Genomic DNA, 18,799 nt, shown 5'->3' with positions numbered 1-18,799 from the left:
AGAGGATGCACTCCAGCCCTGCACTCATCCCTGGAACATCTGGACATCAAAGACACCTATGTCAGACTCCTGCTCGTTGACTACAGCTCCGCCTTCAACACCATTATCCCCTCCAGACTGATCTCAAAACTCTGTGACTTGGGTCTAGGCTCCTCCCCCTGCAATTGGATCCTCATCTTTCTGATCTATAAGCCGCAATCATTGAGGATAGGTAGCTGCACCTCCTCCACAACAACACTCAACACCGAAGACCCCAAGGATGCATCCTCAGCCCCCTACTGTACTCCCTTTACACCTATAACTGTGTTGCTAAATTCTGAATGAAAGCCATCTACAAGATCGCTGATGACACCACTGTAGTGGGATGGATATCTGACAATGACGAGTCAAACTACAGAAGGGAGATAGAGGGCTTGGTGACATGGTGCAATGAAAACAATTTGTCTATTAATATCGACAAAACTAAAGAACTGATCATTGACTTCAGAAAGAAAGGAGGAGAACATGCCCCACCGATATCAAGGGAACTAATGTTGAGAGGGTGAACAGCATCAAGTTCCTCGGAGTGACAATAACTGACAACCTGTCCTGGACTTCTCACGTAGAAGGCACAACAACGCCTCTTCTTCCTCAGACGGCTCAGGAAATTTGGCATGTCCATTAGGTCTGTCACCAACTTCTACAGATGCACCACTGAAAGCATACTGTCCAGGTGCATAACGGCCTGGTATGGCAACTGCTCTTTCCAGGATCGTAAGAAACTACAGAAGATGGTATGCACAGCCCAGACCATCACGGAAGCCAACCTTCCATCCATGGACTCTATTTACATGGCTCGCTGCTGTGGAAAGGCTGCCAACATCATCAAAAACCCATCACACCCTGGTAATGACCTCCTACAACCTCTTCTGTCAGCCAGAAGATACAGAAGCCTGAACACGCGCATGGGCAGGTTCAGGCACAGCTCCTTTCTGGCTGTTATCAGACTGATGAATGGACTATCTAGCCTCAAATAACACTGGTCTTGCTAATATTGATTTCGCCTAGGACGCATCCTTTGCAATGTAACCTGTATGCCTCTGTCTAAATCTTCTTGACTTGTACATTCTTTGCTTACTATGATCTGCCTGTACTGCTCATAAACAAAGCTTTTCACTGTATTTCTGTACACGTGACAAAAAGTAAATCAATCCAATCAATGAAATAATGAAGGGGCTAAAGGTGGGGAAGAAATAAACACAACAACTATCACTAGAGAGAAACTACTGGGGAAACTAATGGGGCCAAGGCTGATATATCCTCTGGACCTGACGGATTGTTTCCTATGATTTTAAAGGAAGTAGCTACAGGGATAATAGATGCTCTGACAGCAATCTCCCAGGCATCCTTACGTTAGCAAAAGTCTCAGAGGGCCAGAAAACTACTAATGTATCACCCTTATTCAAAAAGGGAGGGGGACAGAAAACAGGTAACTGCAGATCAATTAACTTAACATCTGTTATTGGGAAAATGTTGGAGTCTATTACAAAAGAAACACTTAAGTAATCAAGCAGAGTCAGCATGATGTCATGGAGGGTGAATCATGGATGATAAATTTATTACAGTTCAGTGAGGAGATAACAAGCAGAGTAGATAAAGGGGAACCAGTAGATGCAATACACTTGGATTTCCTAAAAAAATCACTTATAGGCTACTTAAAAAAATGAGAGCCTGGTATTGGGGGTAGATTATTAGCATGGATACATGGTTAGCTAGTTAATAGACGAGAGAGAGTTAAGATAAAGCGGCATTCTCAGGATGGCATTCGGTAATGGCTGATATGCTTGACTTGTATTTCTATACTGCGTGTGTTAAGAAGGGAAGACAGGGTTATAGTTTAACTTTAGGCTTGTTCTGTGAGTGGTACTGGAATGCCTGAAGTTGGTTAATACATGCATTTTTAATAAAGGTTACAGTCTCAGAGTAGAACTTGAGGTGAATAGTTCAGTGCATTAAAAACAAAAGGTAGAAAACAGAATAAAATGGGCTGTTGGGTGTCAAATGACACAAGGAAACAGAGAGAGAGAAACAAGTTATTTCGGATGTATGCAGGTTCAGTCAGAGCGAAAGGTGCTGTTAGTGTAGCAGTCTCCAAAACATTAGGGCTATAGAGAAAGTCCTGAGTGGCTTAAGAAAAAAAGTCCAGAAACAGAAAACTACTGGAAGCGAGTGTATGGAAAACCTATACAATGGTTCTGAAAGTGCTTAGCCGTCAGTAAGATCAAAGCTCCAGAAACCAATTATCAGTATGCCAACAAAACAGTGAACTTTAAAGTGGAAATGGGGTGACCCTACACTGATAAAAAAAACCAAAAGAACTGTAGATGCTGTAAATTAGAAACAAAAACAGAAATTGCTGGAAAAGGTTAGCAGGTCTGGCAGCATCTGTGGAGAGAAATCAGGGTTAACATTTCGGGATGAGACACCTGTCCTCAGACTTTATACTGATGTTTGAATATCTAAAAGGGTGATGTTGAGGGTAAAGCACTGAATCTTTATTGATGATATTTGTAATAAGACTTTTTCAACTAGTTCTTTTGTGTTTATTCCCCTTTTATAAGTAGTAAACTTTGATGTTCTTTCATTAAAAATACATAGGCAGCCTCTTGTGAAGTAAACAAGACCGTCATAGTAAACAAATAAAAATAAGATTTAAGGTCTATCAAGCTAGCACTCACTCCAGAATCAGACCAGTCCAGTATTACCATCAGCTGGAATCATAAAAGATAATGAAAAGGAGTGAATTTCAAAGGTGATAAACGGGTGTCAATTGCGGGCTGCTTAGTACTGAAAGGTGTTGAGCTTCTAGAGGTTCTTGGATCTGCAATCATTCAGGTAAGTGACGAATATTCCATCACACTCCTGACTTGTAGATGGTAGACATCACCAGGAGCTCAAGAGATGCATTAGCCACTGCAAAATTCCCCGCCATCCCACAATCTGCTAATGTGTCCATAGCATTTACATGGCTGTTCCTGTTCAGTTTATGGTCTATGGTAATCCTCAGGATGTTAATAATGGAGTTTCAGTAATGGCAATGCATTCAATGTCAAGGGGTGGTCGTTAGATTGTCTCTTGCTAAAGAAGGTCATCGCAAAACAATTATATGGTGCAGGATGAATCTTTTCTTGGTCATTACCTGGCAATGATGTGACACAAATATGGTACTTATCAACCCAAGCCTGAATATTTTATGCGTCTTACTGCAAATGGACACAGGCAGTTTCAGTATCTGAAGAGTGGTGAATGGTGTCGAACATTGTATGACCATCAGAAAACATCCCCACTTCAGATTTTATAATGCAAAGGCGGTCACTGATGAAATAGCTGAACACAGTTGTGCTCAGGACCTTACCCCAAGGAACTCCTGTCCTGGATTACCACTCAGGACATCTGACTGAGGATGACATGCCTCAGCCTTTTGCACTGATATGCTGGCCTCCCCTAGGAGCTTGAAAGACTGATGAGAACAAATAACTTATAAAATTTGGATAAAAATCAATAAGTGAATTGGCATAATTGAATTTGGCTAGGTTATCAAATGGTCGAGGTATCTCAACAACTGGGAACGTTTGAGGACCTCAGGAGAAGACTGAGATTGGTCACCCATTGGCACTTCTGGCTAAAGATGAGCACAAATGCTTCAACATTCTGTTTTTTCTACTGATGTGCTGGTCTCCCCCACGAACATGAAAGTCTGATGAGAACAAATTATTCAGCTATTTTGGATAAAATCAGTGAAATTGAATCTGCAGTATTGTACACAATTGATTGATTGATTGATTTATTGTCACGTGTACCAAAGTACAGTGAAAAGTTTTGTTTACGAGTAGTACAGGTAGATCATTGTACCAGGTTGTCAAATGATCACTGTTTTTTAGGGGAGGTGTGCAGAATTAATTTAATGTTTTCTACAAATTGCTACTTAAGGGGTAGAACACAAATAGAAAAAAAAACTGCTAGAAACTCACATTTATCATCCAAATTAATCATCTTGACAAAGTCAAGCATCTATTCACAAATAACACAGGAACAGTATCTCACATTTGGCTATCTGAAAACCAAAAATGTCCCCAACCTAGACATTTTTACAAGCCGCCATACATGAACTTTAATTTTTATTAAATTATTAAAATAACTTAATGGCTGTTCAGCTACATACTGCAACAACAGGGACTAGTCATCAGCTTATGCATTCGTCTGTTTTCCCGCTCTGACCTTTGATGTCACCTGACCATGATTAAAATGCCCAACTGGACCCATCCAAACTGCTCAACCCAAAAGCTGGCAAGATCTGAAATCTAACATTGAACCCAGTCCCAAGGTTGCTGGCATTGAGACATTGTGCCCATAGTACATTTAGGTTTAAACATATCAGATTCCCCAAATATAAGCATACTTTGTATCAATCATTTATTTCACAAGACTACCTTGAAGTTTAGAGTATTTCATTAAATAATGGCACTAAAATCCATATAACTTGATGATAAAAAGTAAACCCTGGATATGACCATAAGACCATAAGACAGGAATAGAATGTGGCCATTTGGCCTATTGAGTCTGTTCCACCATGTGATCATGGTCGATATGTTTCTCAACCCCATTCTCCTGCCTTGTCCCCGTAACCCTTGATCCACTTACCAATCAAGATCCTATCTATCTCTGTCCTAACTACATACAATGACTTGGCCTCCACAGCCTTCTGCAACAATGAGTTGAAGTTATCCAGCCTCTGACTAAAGAACCACTTCCTCATCTCAGTTCTAAAGGGTCGTCCCTTCAAGGTGAGGCTGTGCCCTTTGGTCCTAGTCTCTCCTACTAGGGGAATTATTTCTCCACATCCACTCTGCACAGGCCTCTCAGTATTATGTAAGTTTCAATCCGATCCCCCCTTCATCCTTCTAAACTCTGTCAGGTACAGACCAGAGTTCTCAACCACACCTTACATGACAAGCCTTTCAACTCCAGGATCATTCTTCTAAACCTCCTCTGGACACCCTCCAACGTCAGCACATCCTTCCTTAGATACGAGGCCCAAAACTGCTCACAATATTCCCAATGCGGGAATTTCTGCTCTTGTATTCTAGTCCTCCTGCAATTAAGTTTGTATCGTGGCTCAGTTATGCTTGCTGGAAGCGACATACATTCATACTTAGGGATGCATTCTCTGCAAACAAAAAGAATATGTTCAAGCTTTACACCTTTTTGGAATTTTCTGGGAGCTTGGGAAGCCTATCGTTCTCTACTGCTTTCTCCATGACAATGCCTTGGCCAATCAGAGTCAACATGCCAGTCAATCAGCACCCTTTTCTCCTGTTGTATAAATTATGGTACATTTGTAGTTTGATATTTTTGTGTTTCTCCTGATAAGCGTAAGATCAGAAGATTTGGCAACACGTCTAAATCAATATGAATAATGCCACAATATTATAAAGCTACATTTTTATAATCGTTATTCAACTATTACCTTGGCATGGGCAGGCCCTCTTTCATCCAGGAGCTTGTACTGGGGCTGGATTCTGTTGAAACGGGCTAACTCATTCACCAGGCACATTGGGGTTTTCTCTTTGGGGTTTGCCATGTTATCCTGGAAAGAAACTGCAACCAACATATTTAAGAAAATATACAATATCACAATGCAGAGCTGTGAAGTAAATAAATACCTACTTCACAACTAAAACGCGATTCGGCTTCACATTACTTTGATTTAATGCTGACACTGAACTTTGTGTAAGCCCCATCTCGAACACATGAAAGCTGGTGGATTGTTGTAAAAATCTACTTGATTCACTCATCAACTTCAAGGAAGGGAAGCTGGTACTCCTTCCTCCAGTTATATTCTATGTAGTTGACTGCAATTGCCCTCAGGGATGGACAATAAATCTCTGATATAGCTGCTCACATTCAAGAGCAAATATGAGAAAACCACATGGATTAATTAATTAACTTCAATTAATTGTAAACACTAGAATTGCATATACTTTTTATTTGAAAAGTGGAAAGCATTGTATTCTCAGAATTTTTGTTCTAAATTACAATTCAAAATCCAGGTTATGAAAATAACAAAATAATATTTGTTAAGATGAATGAGACATTTTTCCACAAGCAGGTTTTAAATGATATAACACAATATTATCTTGTTTTAAAAATGGTAGCCATGTTGATAATGTTATTGGACTGGTAATGGACTAATGCTCTAAACACAAGTTCAAATTCCACTATAGCAACTGGGAGAATTTAAATTCAATTAATCACTAAATCTGGAATACATAAAATTAAATCAGGGATCGTAGGAACTGCAGATGCTGGAGAATCCGAGACAAGCTGGGTCTTAATACTGACATCATGAAACCCAGTTACTGAGTACAATTCACTAGCCTGGAAGAATGCAGCTCCAACAATGTTCAAGAAGTTGGACAATAATGAAGAGAGAGGAGCCCCCTTGATTGGCACCCCATCTACCAGCTCATATATAGACACTTTCCATCACCAGTGCCTAGTAGCTGAATCATGTACCATCCACAAGATGCATTGCAACATCTTGTCAAGTTTCCATTGACAGCAACTTCCTAACTTCTTCAATAGCTCTGCCTAAACCCATCACATCTATCATCATTAATATCAAAGGCCAGCAGGCCCCCAGGAATGTCACAATCTGTGAGTACTTCTCCAAATCACACAACTTGGAAATGTATTGCCATTCCTTCACTGTCGCTGTTTTAAAATTCTACATCTTTCTCTCTGACAGGACAGTGGGTGCACCTACACCAACATGGACTGTAATGATTCTAAAACACAGTCAGTCACCAACTTCTAAACAGATGGAAAATAAAAACTGGCCTTGCCAAAGATGCTCACATCCAATTAATAGATAAAAGAAAATCTAAATCTATCAATATTAGGATCTCACTATCAAAATATATGCATAGATTACATTGGTACTTCAGTATTTTAACTAATGCCTCCATTGTCACGGTCAGAGGTATTTATAGTAGTCTGGGTCATACATCTAAAAAAAAAGTTTCGTACATACATCCTCAAACAGGTTTAGCAGCTTGACATTTGATCACATTTCCACTGTGGTTTTTATATTGTTAAATGTTGGCAAGGTGACCACCTAAGTTGTATTCAAATTTGTGTCTTAATCTGGAAAGATCAGCTCTGCAGTAGTTAGAATTAAATAAGAAGATGAGCTACAGAACACCTACTTCTCCATGTTCTACCTTCCTTGCCAAAAGCAATTGTTTCCTGTTGGGATACAGTTCCAGTCACGACAAGCCAAGTGATTGCTTTTCATGTCTGAGTCTAGAGTGTGCCTTTCAATGCAGAGGTTCATACCAAAAGCTGATTCTAACCCCCCTTAACTTTCAAACACTTTCACATTATTCTTACATTATTATTCACCAATCAGGAGTGCAAACTTGACTGAATTGTTTTTTTCTCTAAATCAGGGTCGCTGACAGTAGCACATTGGCCCAGAAATTCTGATCACAGTAAGAACAGTTCAGTTGATAGTGGTTGTCTTTAAGATTACCCACTTATCAGTCAGCAAATTTTCAGGCTAAAATCCCGAGTCTGGGCTATCCCAAATGGTTCCATCAGAAGATACTGGGGAGAAATCCATACAGCGCAGAACCAGCTTTGCCAGTCAAGTCACGCTCATCTTTTGCAACACTTATGGTTACATTTCAGCAGCTAAATTTTTTGAAGATTCCAAAGCCATTTTGACACTGACTGCAGAAAAGTAAGCATGTAACATAAGTAAGAATGGCAGGTGGGTGAGGTAAATCATGTGCCAGATGGATAAGAGGTTACAGTAGCAAATGGATAGGTGGATAGGATGCCAGAAGGTTGAAGAACCAGAACACCAAATAAATGGATGAGTGCTTAGGTTAGATTCAGGTTGAAGAATTGGATCCAGGTTGGGAGCTATTGGGTTAGCAGGTAGGGCGGGGAGTTGTGTCAGGGTGGATCTAGAGAGGATTGGGTGGGTGGGTGATGTTGTATGCAGACAATCAAGTCAGGGGAATGAGGTAGGTAGGCATCCACCCAATTGGGGAGGGGGTTGAGGGGTTTGCCTGAAGGGGGGCAGGGAGGAGTCAGGGAGGGTTTATATTGGCCCTAGAGTACATGAGGGTGATGTTGGATCGTGTCCAACAGGGTCAGGTCCAAGGAGGGTGTTGTATAGGAGGGGTCATTGGTGAATTGGTTGCTCAGATTACTAGGGAATCCAAATCCCTGGGAACTGCTGATCAGAATTTTCAATTTCCTGGGCCATTCACTCAAAGTTAGCTGCATCAGAAATGTCACATGGTTCCGACCTGTGACTCAAAACTGTGCTGTATAAATAACTATCTGGCCATTAGAATATCTGGATCATAACGTCTAATTTTTATCCATTCTTTATATACCTTGATAAGATGGTAAGATTATCCTCACTTAATTCGTCTATCCAGAAAGACAATACATGTTGATTCTCTCCAGAACAACTGTTAAATGATTCTAGGTTTCTCACCTTCACCACTTTGTTCAGAAACTCATTTACTACGTTGTGTGAAGAAATTCTAGACCTTAGTCTTAAATTTCCATTTACAGAGTGTGATGTGCCCTTCTTATACTATTGCAGTTCATTTGAAGTAACATTAAAATCTCTCTTTATTTTTGTGCAGAAGTATATAATATGGTAATCACATTTCAGTCACATACTTTCAAGGCTAGAAAAAATAAGTTTCTCAGGTATTTCATTCTTATTCATTCCTCTGACAACACAGGTGTTAACTTTGCATCACAACTATAAACTGTCAGCAGATCTTCAATCATGGTAACTAAACATGGGTGCAGTAGTTAAGATCCAGCGAGAGCCATGTGCAGTTGAAACATAACCTCTTCTTATCTAGGCTCTATTAAACTGTCCAGTGTTCAACTTGCTTTGTTCATCATTACTCCAAACATATTGGTTTTCTGGAGTGATGAGACAATTAAAACTCCTGGATTGTTCAATGTTATTCACAATTATTCCAACACCAAATCCTGAGGGGAAAAAGAACCTAAGTGTTGATGTTTCTTTTCCTGTCTTATTATCACCTCCATTAACATTGCCATATATTCTTTTTGTCATTTAATCATTCCTGCTTTTCACTCTAAAAGACCTTTCTTTCCATTCTGTCCTTCACTCCAAAGAAGCTCTGTATTTGCTCAAAGTGTGTCACATCTGTAGCAGGTTCCAGTTTTAGGAAAAAGGTAATAAACTAGAAACATTAGCTATTACTCTTTTCACAGACATGCCTGGGCTTTTGAACATTTCCAGTATTTCTTATCAACAATGGTCAGGACTGTTTTTGATCTCCAAGGCTGCAATGAGAGATGCACCAAGACACATAATCTAAACATAAACATTACCATGTCAGTGGTTAGGTACAAGACTGCAACTGACTGGGAATGACAACTACAGTCATCTAATTGATTTCAGTGTCTAAGGAACCTAACTTCCTGTGGTACCATGCAGACAACTCTTTCAAATTTTTGTTCAGGTACTTGTTAAATTTACTCAAATTTGCCGTTGTAAATCAGATCCCACTGCTCCTTTAATTATAAAACTGACAAATGTTGTTTCAAAAATTCTGGTAGCAAAAAAAAACTTAGATGCATGGGTCAATGACTTCAACAGTAACAGAAGTGTTGGCAGTACTGCCATGAGACTCCATATATGCTTTGAGTAGATTGTGGATCTCATTCATTACTCCCCAAGTAAATCTTGTTAACAGATGCATTGTTCTTCTTGACAGGTATTAAAATGTCCACTGGGGCTAATAAATTTTTGTCTTGTTGTCGAGTAACTGCAGACACAGGGCCTCCTTGTGATGTTGACAGACATTCTTGATGTCCTGAATGGATTCCCTTTCTTCAAATACTTATTTTTGTTCTCCTTTGGGTGGCATTGTTGGAGTGGAACAGTGAATGTGCTTGCTCAATATTTTTCATAAGTTGCACAGTTCAAAAATACTGCAGTTAGACACTTTTACAAGGTGATAAAATCTTTTCAAGTAAGCTTCCAGTCAAGTACAGACTTGATTTCTTATCTGTACTTCCTTAATGATGATCAATAAAATGCATACTTTCATACTCACAATGTTTGGGCAGCACGGTGCCTCACAGTGCCAGGGACCTGGGTTCGATTCCAACCTCAGGCAACTGTCTGTGTGGAGTTTGCATATTCTCCCCATGTCTTCCTCCAGGTGCTCTGGTTTCCTCCCACAGTCCAAAGATATGCAGGCTAGGTGGATTGGCCATGCTAAATTGTCCATAGTGTCCAGGGATGTGCAGGTTAAGTGCATTAGCAACAGGAAACGCAGGGTTACAGGGATAGGGAAGGGGGATGAGGGAAGGGGGATGGAGGATGGGTGGGATTCTCTTCAGAGGGTCAGTGTGGGCTTGTTGGGCTGAATGGTCTGTTTCCACACTGTAGGGATTCTACGAAATTTTCTAATACATTGAGACTTATCAAGTACTATACACTGGAAAATCTACTCGATAATATAAACAAGACATTGAAGTACAACTCTCATACAATGGGCAGGACTTTCAAAGGGGTCAGGATCAGGTTCAAATGTGAGTAGATATGCAATTTTGTCCTGCCAAGCTCCATATTTGTTCTCCACCATGATGCCAACCCGTAGCCATTTTTAATGAGGCCAATTAATAATAATCATCATGGGCAAACTGTGATTTTCAGTCATAAGGGCTCTTGTGGCATAGTGGTAATGTCTGTATCTCTGGGCCAGGAGGTATGGTTTCAACTCCCACCTCCACTAGAAGTGTGTCCTAACACCTGAATAAGTTGATTCAAAATACCAAGATTTTCAGTTGTCAATAGGGCCAGCCCTCTTTAGCCTGGACCAAGCGGGCTTAAATTGGGAGTAGGTTTTAGAGACAAAGAAACACTGAGGGAATCCCACTGCCAGACCATAATGAGGGTCTGTGATTTCTGGCTGTCCCTCAGATTTATGGCTATGCAGCCAGAAAAATAAACTTACCTTGCCTTTGCCCCCCTCTTCATCTTCAGATAGGTAGCTTCCCCACGCCCTATGGGACTGCTGATCCTGAAATGCTGGTAGGCCATTCACTGATCCTCCAGGATAGGGAGCCCGCCCTCTGTCTGTGAATGGACGGCACTCATGACCACTTCCATCAAGAAGGACAAGGGCAGCTGATACGTGGGAACACCACCTGCAAGTTTCCCTCCAAATTACTCACTATCCTGACTTAGAAATATTCCTTCACTGTCACTGAGACAAAATCCTATAATTCCATTAAGACATTATGGGTCTACCTACAGTACATGGACTATAGCAGTTCCATGCAGCAGTTTCTCAAGGGCACTAGGGATGGGCAATAAATCCTGGCCCAATCAATGACACCCACATCCCACAGGAAAATTCAATAAAAAGTGCCCACTCCCTGCCATTAATTTGCCTGGCCCTTTAAAAATTCCATGGGCACATCTAGAACACATTATTAAGATTAGTACTGAACTGGCTGTTCCCGATTGAAAATCCCAGCCAATATCTCACTATCTTTTGTTAGAAAGAATACATAGTTGATATTTGATTAATTTAATTACTTAAAGATATACAGATGCTGTCTGAGTTTATTGATTTTAAGCGTTGAAATAGGTACGATAGCCACTAAAATCCCCATTCTCTGAACAGTAAGGTATACCAAATTGGATATTTTGAATTGAAAACTTGCTTAAGAACCAACACAACGAAATCTTGGCTCCATATAAACTTTTCTATTCCCTATGATGGCAGAAGATGGCACTGTGTGCAACATTATCGCACAACACACGACTAAATGTTTTGTAGTTTATGGTCATATGCTTTAAATCTTCTGCCTGCAATTGAGAGTCGCCCACCACACTACAGTCACTGAGTCATTAGGTCCTTTTAAGATCAATTTGACCTTCTCTTAACAAAAGTATTCTGAAAGTCCATGGTTAATCCCGACTTTTTAAGTGACAATTTACACTATTCCTTGGAATTTTTTCCAATAATTTGCCCAACGTGAAGAGTATGAGGACCGGGTAGCAAGACATTTAAATAAATATTCTGAATAGTCCCTCGCAATACCCAGCCTGACTGACTGCCTGGCAGGTGCTAATGTTTAGGGCAGAAGGTTGTAACTGGTGGTCCCAGACACTTATTGAATGTCTGACCCTGTCTGACCTCTTCACAGCCAAAATGTTAATCACAATCTGGCAAATACTTGGGTAAGTCGTCATCTCTAATGTTTTTTAAGAGATAGGAAGGTTGTTCCCAATCTCTGGCAAGCAGAAGGTGAGAGCCATTAACCAGGGTTTGGGACAAAACATCCAAACATACAAAATAGGACGTGATCAGGAATATGAGACAGCAGTGTGGGTAATCATGCAACTAAGCAGGGCAGAATTGAGAGAAAGTGAAATGTTACAGGGGTTGATAGTTGAAATCTGATTTTTTTTTAAATTAGCAATATGTAATTTTTAAAAACTTATATAGTGCTTTTAATGTAATAAAACATTCCAAGGTTCTTCAAAGAGGCATTATAAAACTAAATATGACACCAAGTCATAAAATATTAGGCCAGGTCACCAAAAGTTTAGTCAAAGGTTTAAAGTGCCTAAAGGGGGAAATTGAGGTGGAGACAGAAAGATGCAAGGACTGTCATCTGCTACCTGGCTCCTCACATCCTTCAGGCCACCTCATCATTTAGAAAAACCCTGATTAATTAAAGACATTTAACAGAGACTTGCTACCGGAACATCATGTCTGGCAACTAGATTGAATTTTTTTTGAGAAGTTAACAAGGAAAATTGATAAAGATAGTATATTTGATATCACCTATATGAATTTTACGGCAAGACAGACTGTTCACAAAAGTAACAACCTGTAGGAACTAAGGAAAAATGACAGCTTAGATCTAAAATTGGTTCAGTGATAGAAATCAAAGGGTCAACCAGTATGTTATTAACTGGAAGGTTATTTTCAGTGGAGTTTTATAGGGCTTAGTCTGGGTCCCTTGCTGTTCATGGTATATTTGTTTAGAGTCAAACCTGGGACACATGTATTATAAAGTTTGCTGATGGTACAATAATTGGCCATGGTATGTTACTGAGCAAAATTACAATGGTGGGCAGTTGGGAAAAAACAGCAAATGAAATTAAATTTGGGGACATGTAAAGGAATGCATTGAAATGAGCAAACACAGCAAGGGAATACAGAGTAAACTGTAGGAATACAAGAAATGTAAAGGAAAAGAGGGACTCCTGGAGTGTATGGCACAGATCCTTCAATGTAGTGGGACAGGAAGGAAGATAATTTTCAGGGGGACCCCAACTTAATGAACACAATTGATACAGGGATGTAATTTTAAAGATCCAACATTGGAATGTTTCCTGTACTTACAAATAGCTATTTTATATTGTTCTGCATTGCATTCTGACTCATGTACAAAACAGCTTGCGAACAAACTCAAGAATGGAACCCGTTTTCAACCCAAAAATTTCCGTAGTCAAGACAACATACAGGGTATTTTACTTTACTGCCTACAGCCTATAGTATATGAGCAGGGAAATTATACCAGAATCATATAACATTGATTCTATCACAGCCGGAGTACTGTATATGGTTCTGGTCACAGAAAGGGCATGAACACAATAGAAAGGGTGTTGCCTGGATTAGGAAATAGATTGCATTTGTTTGCCTTGGGATAGAGGAGGCTGAGGACAGATTCAATTGAAGCAAATAAAACATTGTGGGGCCTACAATGGACAGGAAGGACAAGAGAAATCTCTTAGCAGATCAATGAATTTCCAGGGCACACAGATGTATAATACAGGTAGTTCTGCTATAACATGTGTTTCATTAACACGAATTGGCTGTAACTCGATTGATGAATAGTGGATGCTGTTTGGATAACGCAAACTTTCTGCTGGACAGGAAGAGCTATTTTCTATAATAATTTCCCCATTACACAATTTTCTATAGCATGAAGTCACACAAGAACGCAACTATCGCGTTATAGGAGGACGGCCAGTAACTGGACGAAAGATTAAAGGGATGTTGAGGTGTATTTTCATAGAGTTGGTGATGAGGATCTGAAACTTCTGAAATGGTGGTACAGTCACGACATTTAAAAACATAGATATATAATTGAGGTGTTATAACCTATGGGCTTTGCAAAATAATTAGCATGTGAGATTAGGGTGCATGGCACATTTTCAGTCAATACAGAAATGGTGAGCGGATGACATCCTTTTTGCCACAATGCTTTCCTCCCTGATTCACCTTCTTCCAAGCATCAAAAATCAGATAAAATAATCTAAGTGTGATGAGAACCACTCTAGAAAGCAGCAGAAATCAATTTAAATCATAAATGGGAAAAGAGATTTTTTTTAATAAACTAGGTAAATCAAAAAGAAACAGAAAACAGGATCATACACAGCGTAAATCAACATGACAAAACCTTCGAAACAAGTGAGAGCCTCTACCCTCCAACTACCATAGACTTTGTCCACATATTCCTCTCCTTATCTTTTGCTCAGTCTCTTGAATTTGTTGTTTCTTTTTACACCTTTAGTTCCATTCTGACTCACTCACAACTCTTCTTCCACCACCTACAGCCAGTGACCCTCATCCTAGTTCAAGACGTCTTTAATAATTCATTATTTTCAGAGATGTCAGTACTGTTTTGGCTCATTACTGCACATAAAGGTAATCAGATTAAGACAGATGCTGGTGCAGTCTTTTTCATGCAACATTCCAAAATAAAATTACACAAGTTAATCAAAATTCTATCAAAGTTAAACATTTTATACACTTTTTTAATCTTCGCTGGTACTCTAGTATTACACAAAGACAATCTATTAGCTACAATGTCAGTCTATGGAAAAGCACAGCATCAGATTTTCCAAACACAGTTATTTTAAGTGTTATATGCACAGCACATACATACAGCCTTTCTAGAATTAAAATATAAAATATTGTAACTTTACTGGTACACATTTTGTGAGCTCTAAATCACTAATTGTCCGAATTTAAATTGAAAGCCATGTAAGCAAACTGCTTGGTTCAATTTTGCTGAATAGACCAAAAGGAGGCAGGACACGCAAAAGCTGGCTCCTAACTGGCACAGCTCGATGTTGTTGTCTATTTCCACCTACAGCTGCTTTGCAGGGAGTGGGATAGGGCAGGCAAGGAATGTGCATGCTCTTATCAAAGGCACAAAGTTGGGGTTCAGAATTTTCAAGGTGGGCTTCAGAAGTCCTCTGTGAGCTTACTGCCCTCCCTAACACACATATATTCAGAAGGAGCAGTGTGCACTGCAGAAGTTCACTTCGGCTCCTTAGAGAGAACCTTCCAAACCCACAACCACTTTCATCTAGGGGACAAGGGCAGCAGATATATGGGAACATCACCACCTACAAGCTCTCCTCAAGACACTCACCATTCTGACTTGGAAATATATTTCTGTTCCTTCAGTGTCACCAGGTCAAAATTCATGGAACTCCCTCCCCAAAGGCATTGTGGGTTGACCTGCACCAAACGGACTGCAGTGGTTCAAGAAGGCAGCTCACAATAAGGATTGGCAATAAATGCTGGCCCAGGAGTGACACCACATCCTACGAATTAATAAAAATAAACTTCTCTTTCTCTCTCCATAATACTCACATACAAGTATATTTTCTCCCTCTCTCATCCTTGAAATACATAGACACTATCCCTCTCTCATATATACACGTACTCATGGGGAAGAGGATGGAAAGTATGTGTGAGAGACACAGAGTGTGTGAGACGGATAGAGAAAGTGTGTGACAGGAAGGAAGGGAGGGACGGAGTGAGAGATGGAGAGAATGAGAGAGAGGGAGGGTGGACGAGGTTAACTCACACTCTTTTCTTTGACCTTTGACTACTTTAAGGCTGCTGAACAGCTCATCTGCTGTTATAGATCTAATCTTCTCAACTGAATCTGCTTCTAGCCTCTGGCCTCTCATTCTGTAAGTCATAAAAGCTCAACTCAGGAAATGCTTTACTGATTATCTCATCTGGTACCTTGTGTTAAACTTCATTTAACTGAAGTCGCATGATTTCTTGGAAATGCTGTTTTGACTTACGGCTAAAAAAAGTTTCTGACCCTTAAAATAAAAATCACAGAACTGAAAACCAAAAACCTATTTACCTCTGTTTTATAATTCAAGTTCACAGACAAAAATATACTATAGACTTTCATCACAGCATCCAAAGGACTACAGCAGTTCATGAAGGCAGACCACCAGCCACCTCTTAACAGCAAATAGGGATGTAGAATAAATAATTTCCTTGCCCACTAACTATTAAAAAAAAAAAATGCTTTTCCAATTTCAGTACTAGGGGAACTCAGTGATTCCAGCCCAACAAAAAAAAGCAGCTTTACCTTCTTTCTCTGTTAAATGGGAAATGGGTCTGGGTGGGATGCTCTTCGGAGGGGCGGTGTGGACTTGTTGGGCCGAATGGCCTGTTTCCACACTGTAAGGATTCTATGATTCTAAAGAGAAGTAGCTAAAATCTCTAAACCACCATTGCCTTTTCCCTTGAAGAAAGGTTGGCCTTGTTGGTAGTTGTGTCATGTGAAAAATTGATAAATTCAAGCCCCACATCTGTATTTGAGTCCATTAGGGGGTACTCAAGGAGTGTTTCATTTTCAGAGGCATTGTGCTAGGCACTGTCTTCTTGTTCAGCATTAAACAGCAATTGAAATGGCTTGTCATTCTGGCAGGGTGAAATCAAATGATCTAAAGAGCCTTTATTTAAGACTATCTTGTAAAAGCCTGTCTTGTGATGGGACAGGTGGAGGAGAGATTGTGAAAGGAGGGTATAAACACAAAGTCCATCATGTGATCAAATAATTCTTTGACAAATATACTTTGAAAACCAACTTTCATTACTGAAATTTTATCTATCATTTTCATGTTTATCATTTTCTTTTCCAAACATTTCCCCGGTAGAACCAAGCCTACCAATTATCACAATGCAAACATTTTTATTAATGTAAAAAATGAATTAAGTTTTTAAAACCATACTGGACAAGTATTTCACTTGAGAGATTAATGAAGTTTGCTTGTTTTTTTAGAATGCTTAATGATCTATTAGATTTGCTACCGTACATTAATACTACAAAAATAATTCTATTCGATTCCACAAAGGAAATTAGATATAGAACTATAAAAAAATGAAAACACAATATTTATACAATGCACAAAATAAATAGTAACACTTTCAGGGCAGCTGACTGATATGAATTAAACTAACAGAATCAAAAGATCAATTATTATGATAAATCACTAAGGAATTTTACACATCCCAAGGTAATACCAGAGAGAATGAATTCTCTTGATTGAAATTATTATTTCATACATAGAACGATATTAAGTTTACACCGTACTCCATGATAGGCAATCGTACCCCTTGATTATCAATCAGAACTAGAAACTGCCAGTGGTATCGTGTAACTGACAAAACTCCAAATGAATTTCAAAAACAAAGTTGGTCTACACTGAGGGAATGAAGTTACAGGAGGTTATATAATAATTTATCAGAGATAGAGTCATTGAGCTACACAGAAAAAAACTCTTCAGTCCAACTTGTCCATGCCAACCAGATATCTTAAATTAATCTAGTCTCATTTGCCAGCATTCGGCTTCTTTCCCGCTAAACTCTTCCTACTCATGTACCCATTCGGATACCTTTTCAAATGTTGTAAAGGTACTCGCCTCCACCACTTCCTCTGGCAGCTCATTCCATTCACGCATCACACTCTGCAGAAAAAAATTGTCCCTCAGGTCCCTCTTAAATCTTTTCCCTCTCACCTTAAACCTCTGCCCTCTAGTTTTGGACTCCCCTACTTTGGGAAAACAACTTTGGCTATTCACCCTATCCATGCCACTCATGATTTTATAAACCTCTATAAAGGTCACCCCTCAGCCTCCGATGCTCCAGGGAAAACAGCCACAGACTATTCAGCCTCTCCCTAAAGTTCAACCCCTCCAGTCCCAGCAACATCCTTGTACATCTTTTCTGAATTCTTTCACAGTTAACAACATCTTTACTATAGCAGGGAGACCAGAAATGAACGTAGTGCTCCAAAAGTGGCCTCACCAATGTCCTGTACAGCCGCAACATGACCTCCCAACTCCCAGACTGAATGCACTGACTAATAACGGCAAGCGTACCAAATGCCTTCTTACTACCCTGAGTACCTGCAACTCCACTTTCAAGGAACTATGCACCTGCATGCCAAGATCTCTTTGTTCAGCAACACTCCCCAGGGCCCTACTATTAACTGTATAAGTCCTGCCCTGATGTGCCTTACCAAAATGCAACACCTCACATTTATCTAAATTAAACTCCTTCTGCTACTCCTCGGCCCATCTGATCAAGGTCCCTTTGTACCCTGGGATAACGCTCTTCACTATCCACTACACTACCAATTTTGGTGTCATCTGCAAACTAACTAACCATACCTCCTATATTCACATCCACATCATATATATAAATGACAAAAAGCAGTGGACCCTGCACCGATCCCTGTGGCATACTGCCAGTCAGAGGCCCCCAGTCTGAAAAAAACCCTCCACCACCACCCTCCGCCTCCTACCTTGTATCCAAATGGCTATTTCTCCCTGTATTCCACGTGATCTAACCTTGCTAACCAGTCTGCCATGCAGAACCTCGAACACCTTGATGAA

General features: G+C 39.9%; 1 protein-coding gene across 1 annotated transcript in view; it reads right to left on the bottom strand.

Annotated features, from left to right (window-relative positions):
* The window catches only part of stau2 (staufen double-stranded RNA binding protein 2), a 263,804-nt gene that overhangs the window by 234,265 nt on the left and 10,740 nt on the right, over positions 1-18,799 (bottom strand). Inside the window, exon 4 of the mRNA XM_048595666.1 lies at positions 5,507-5,637. Coding sequence (XP_048451623.1) covers positions 5,507-5,637 — 131 coding nt within the window. The remainder of the gene's footprint in view (positions 1-5,506; positions 5,638-18,799) is intronic.

Source organism: Rhincodon typus, chromosome 4, assembly GCF_021869965.1.
Source record: "Rhincodon typus isolate 14 chromosome 4, sRhiTyp1.1, whole genome shotgun sequence".
NCBI classification, from domain to species: Eukaryota; Metazoa; Chordata; class Chondrichthyes; order Orectolobiformes; family Rhincodontidae; genus Rhincodon; species Rhincodon typus.
This window is presented reverse-complemented; position numbering and strand designations above follow the sequence as displayed.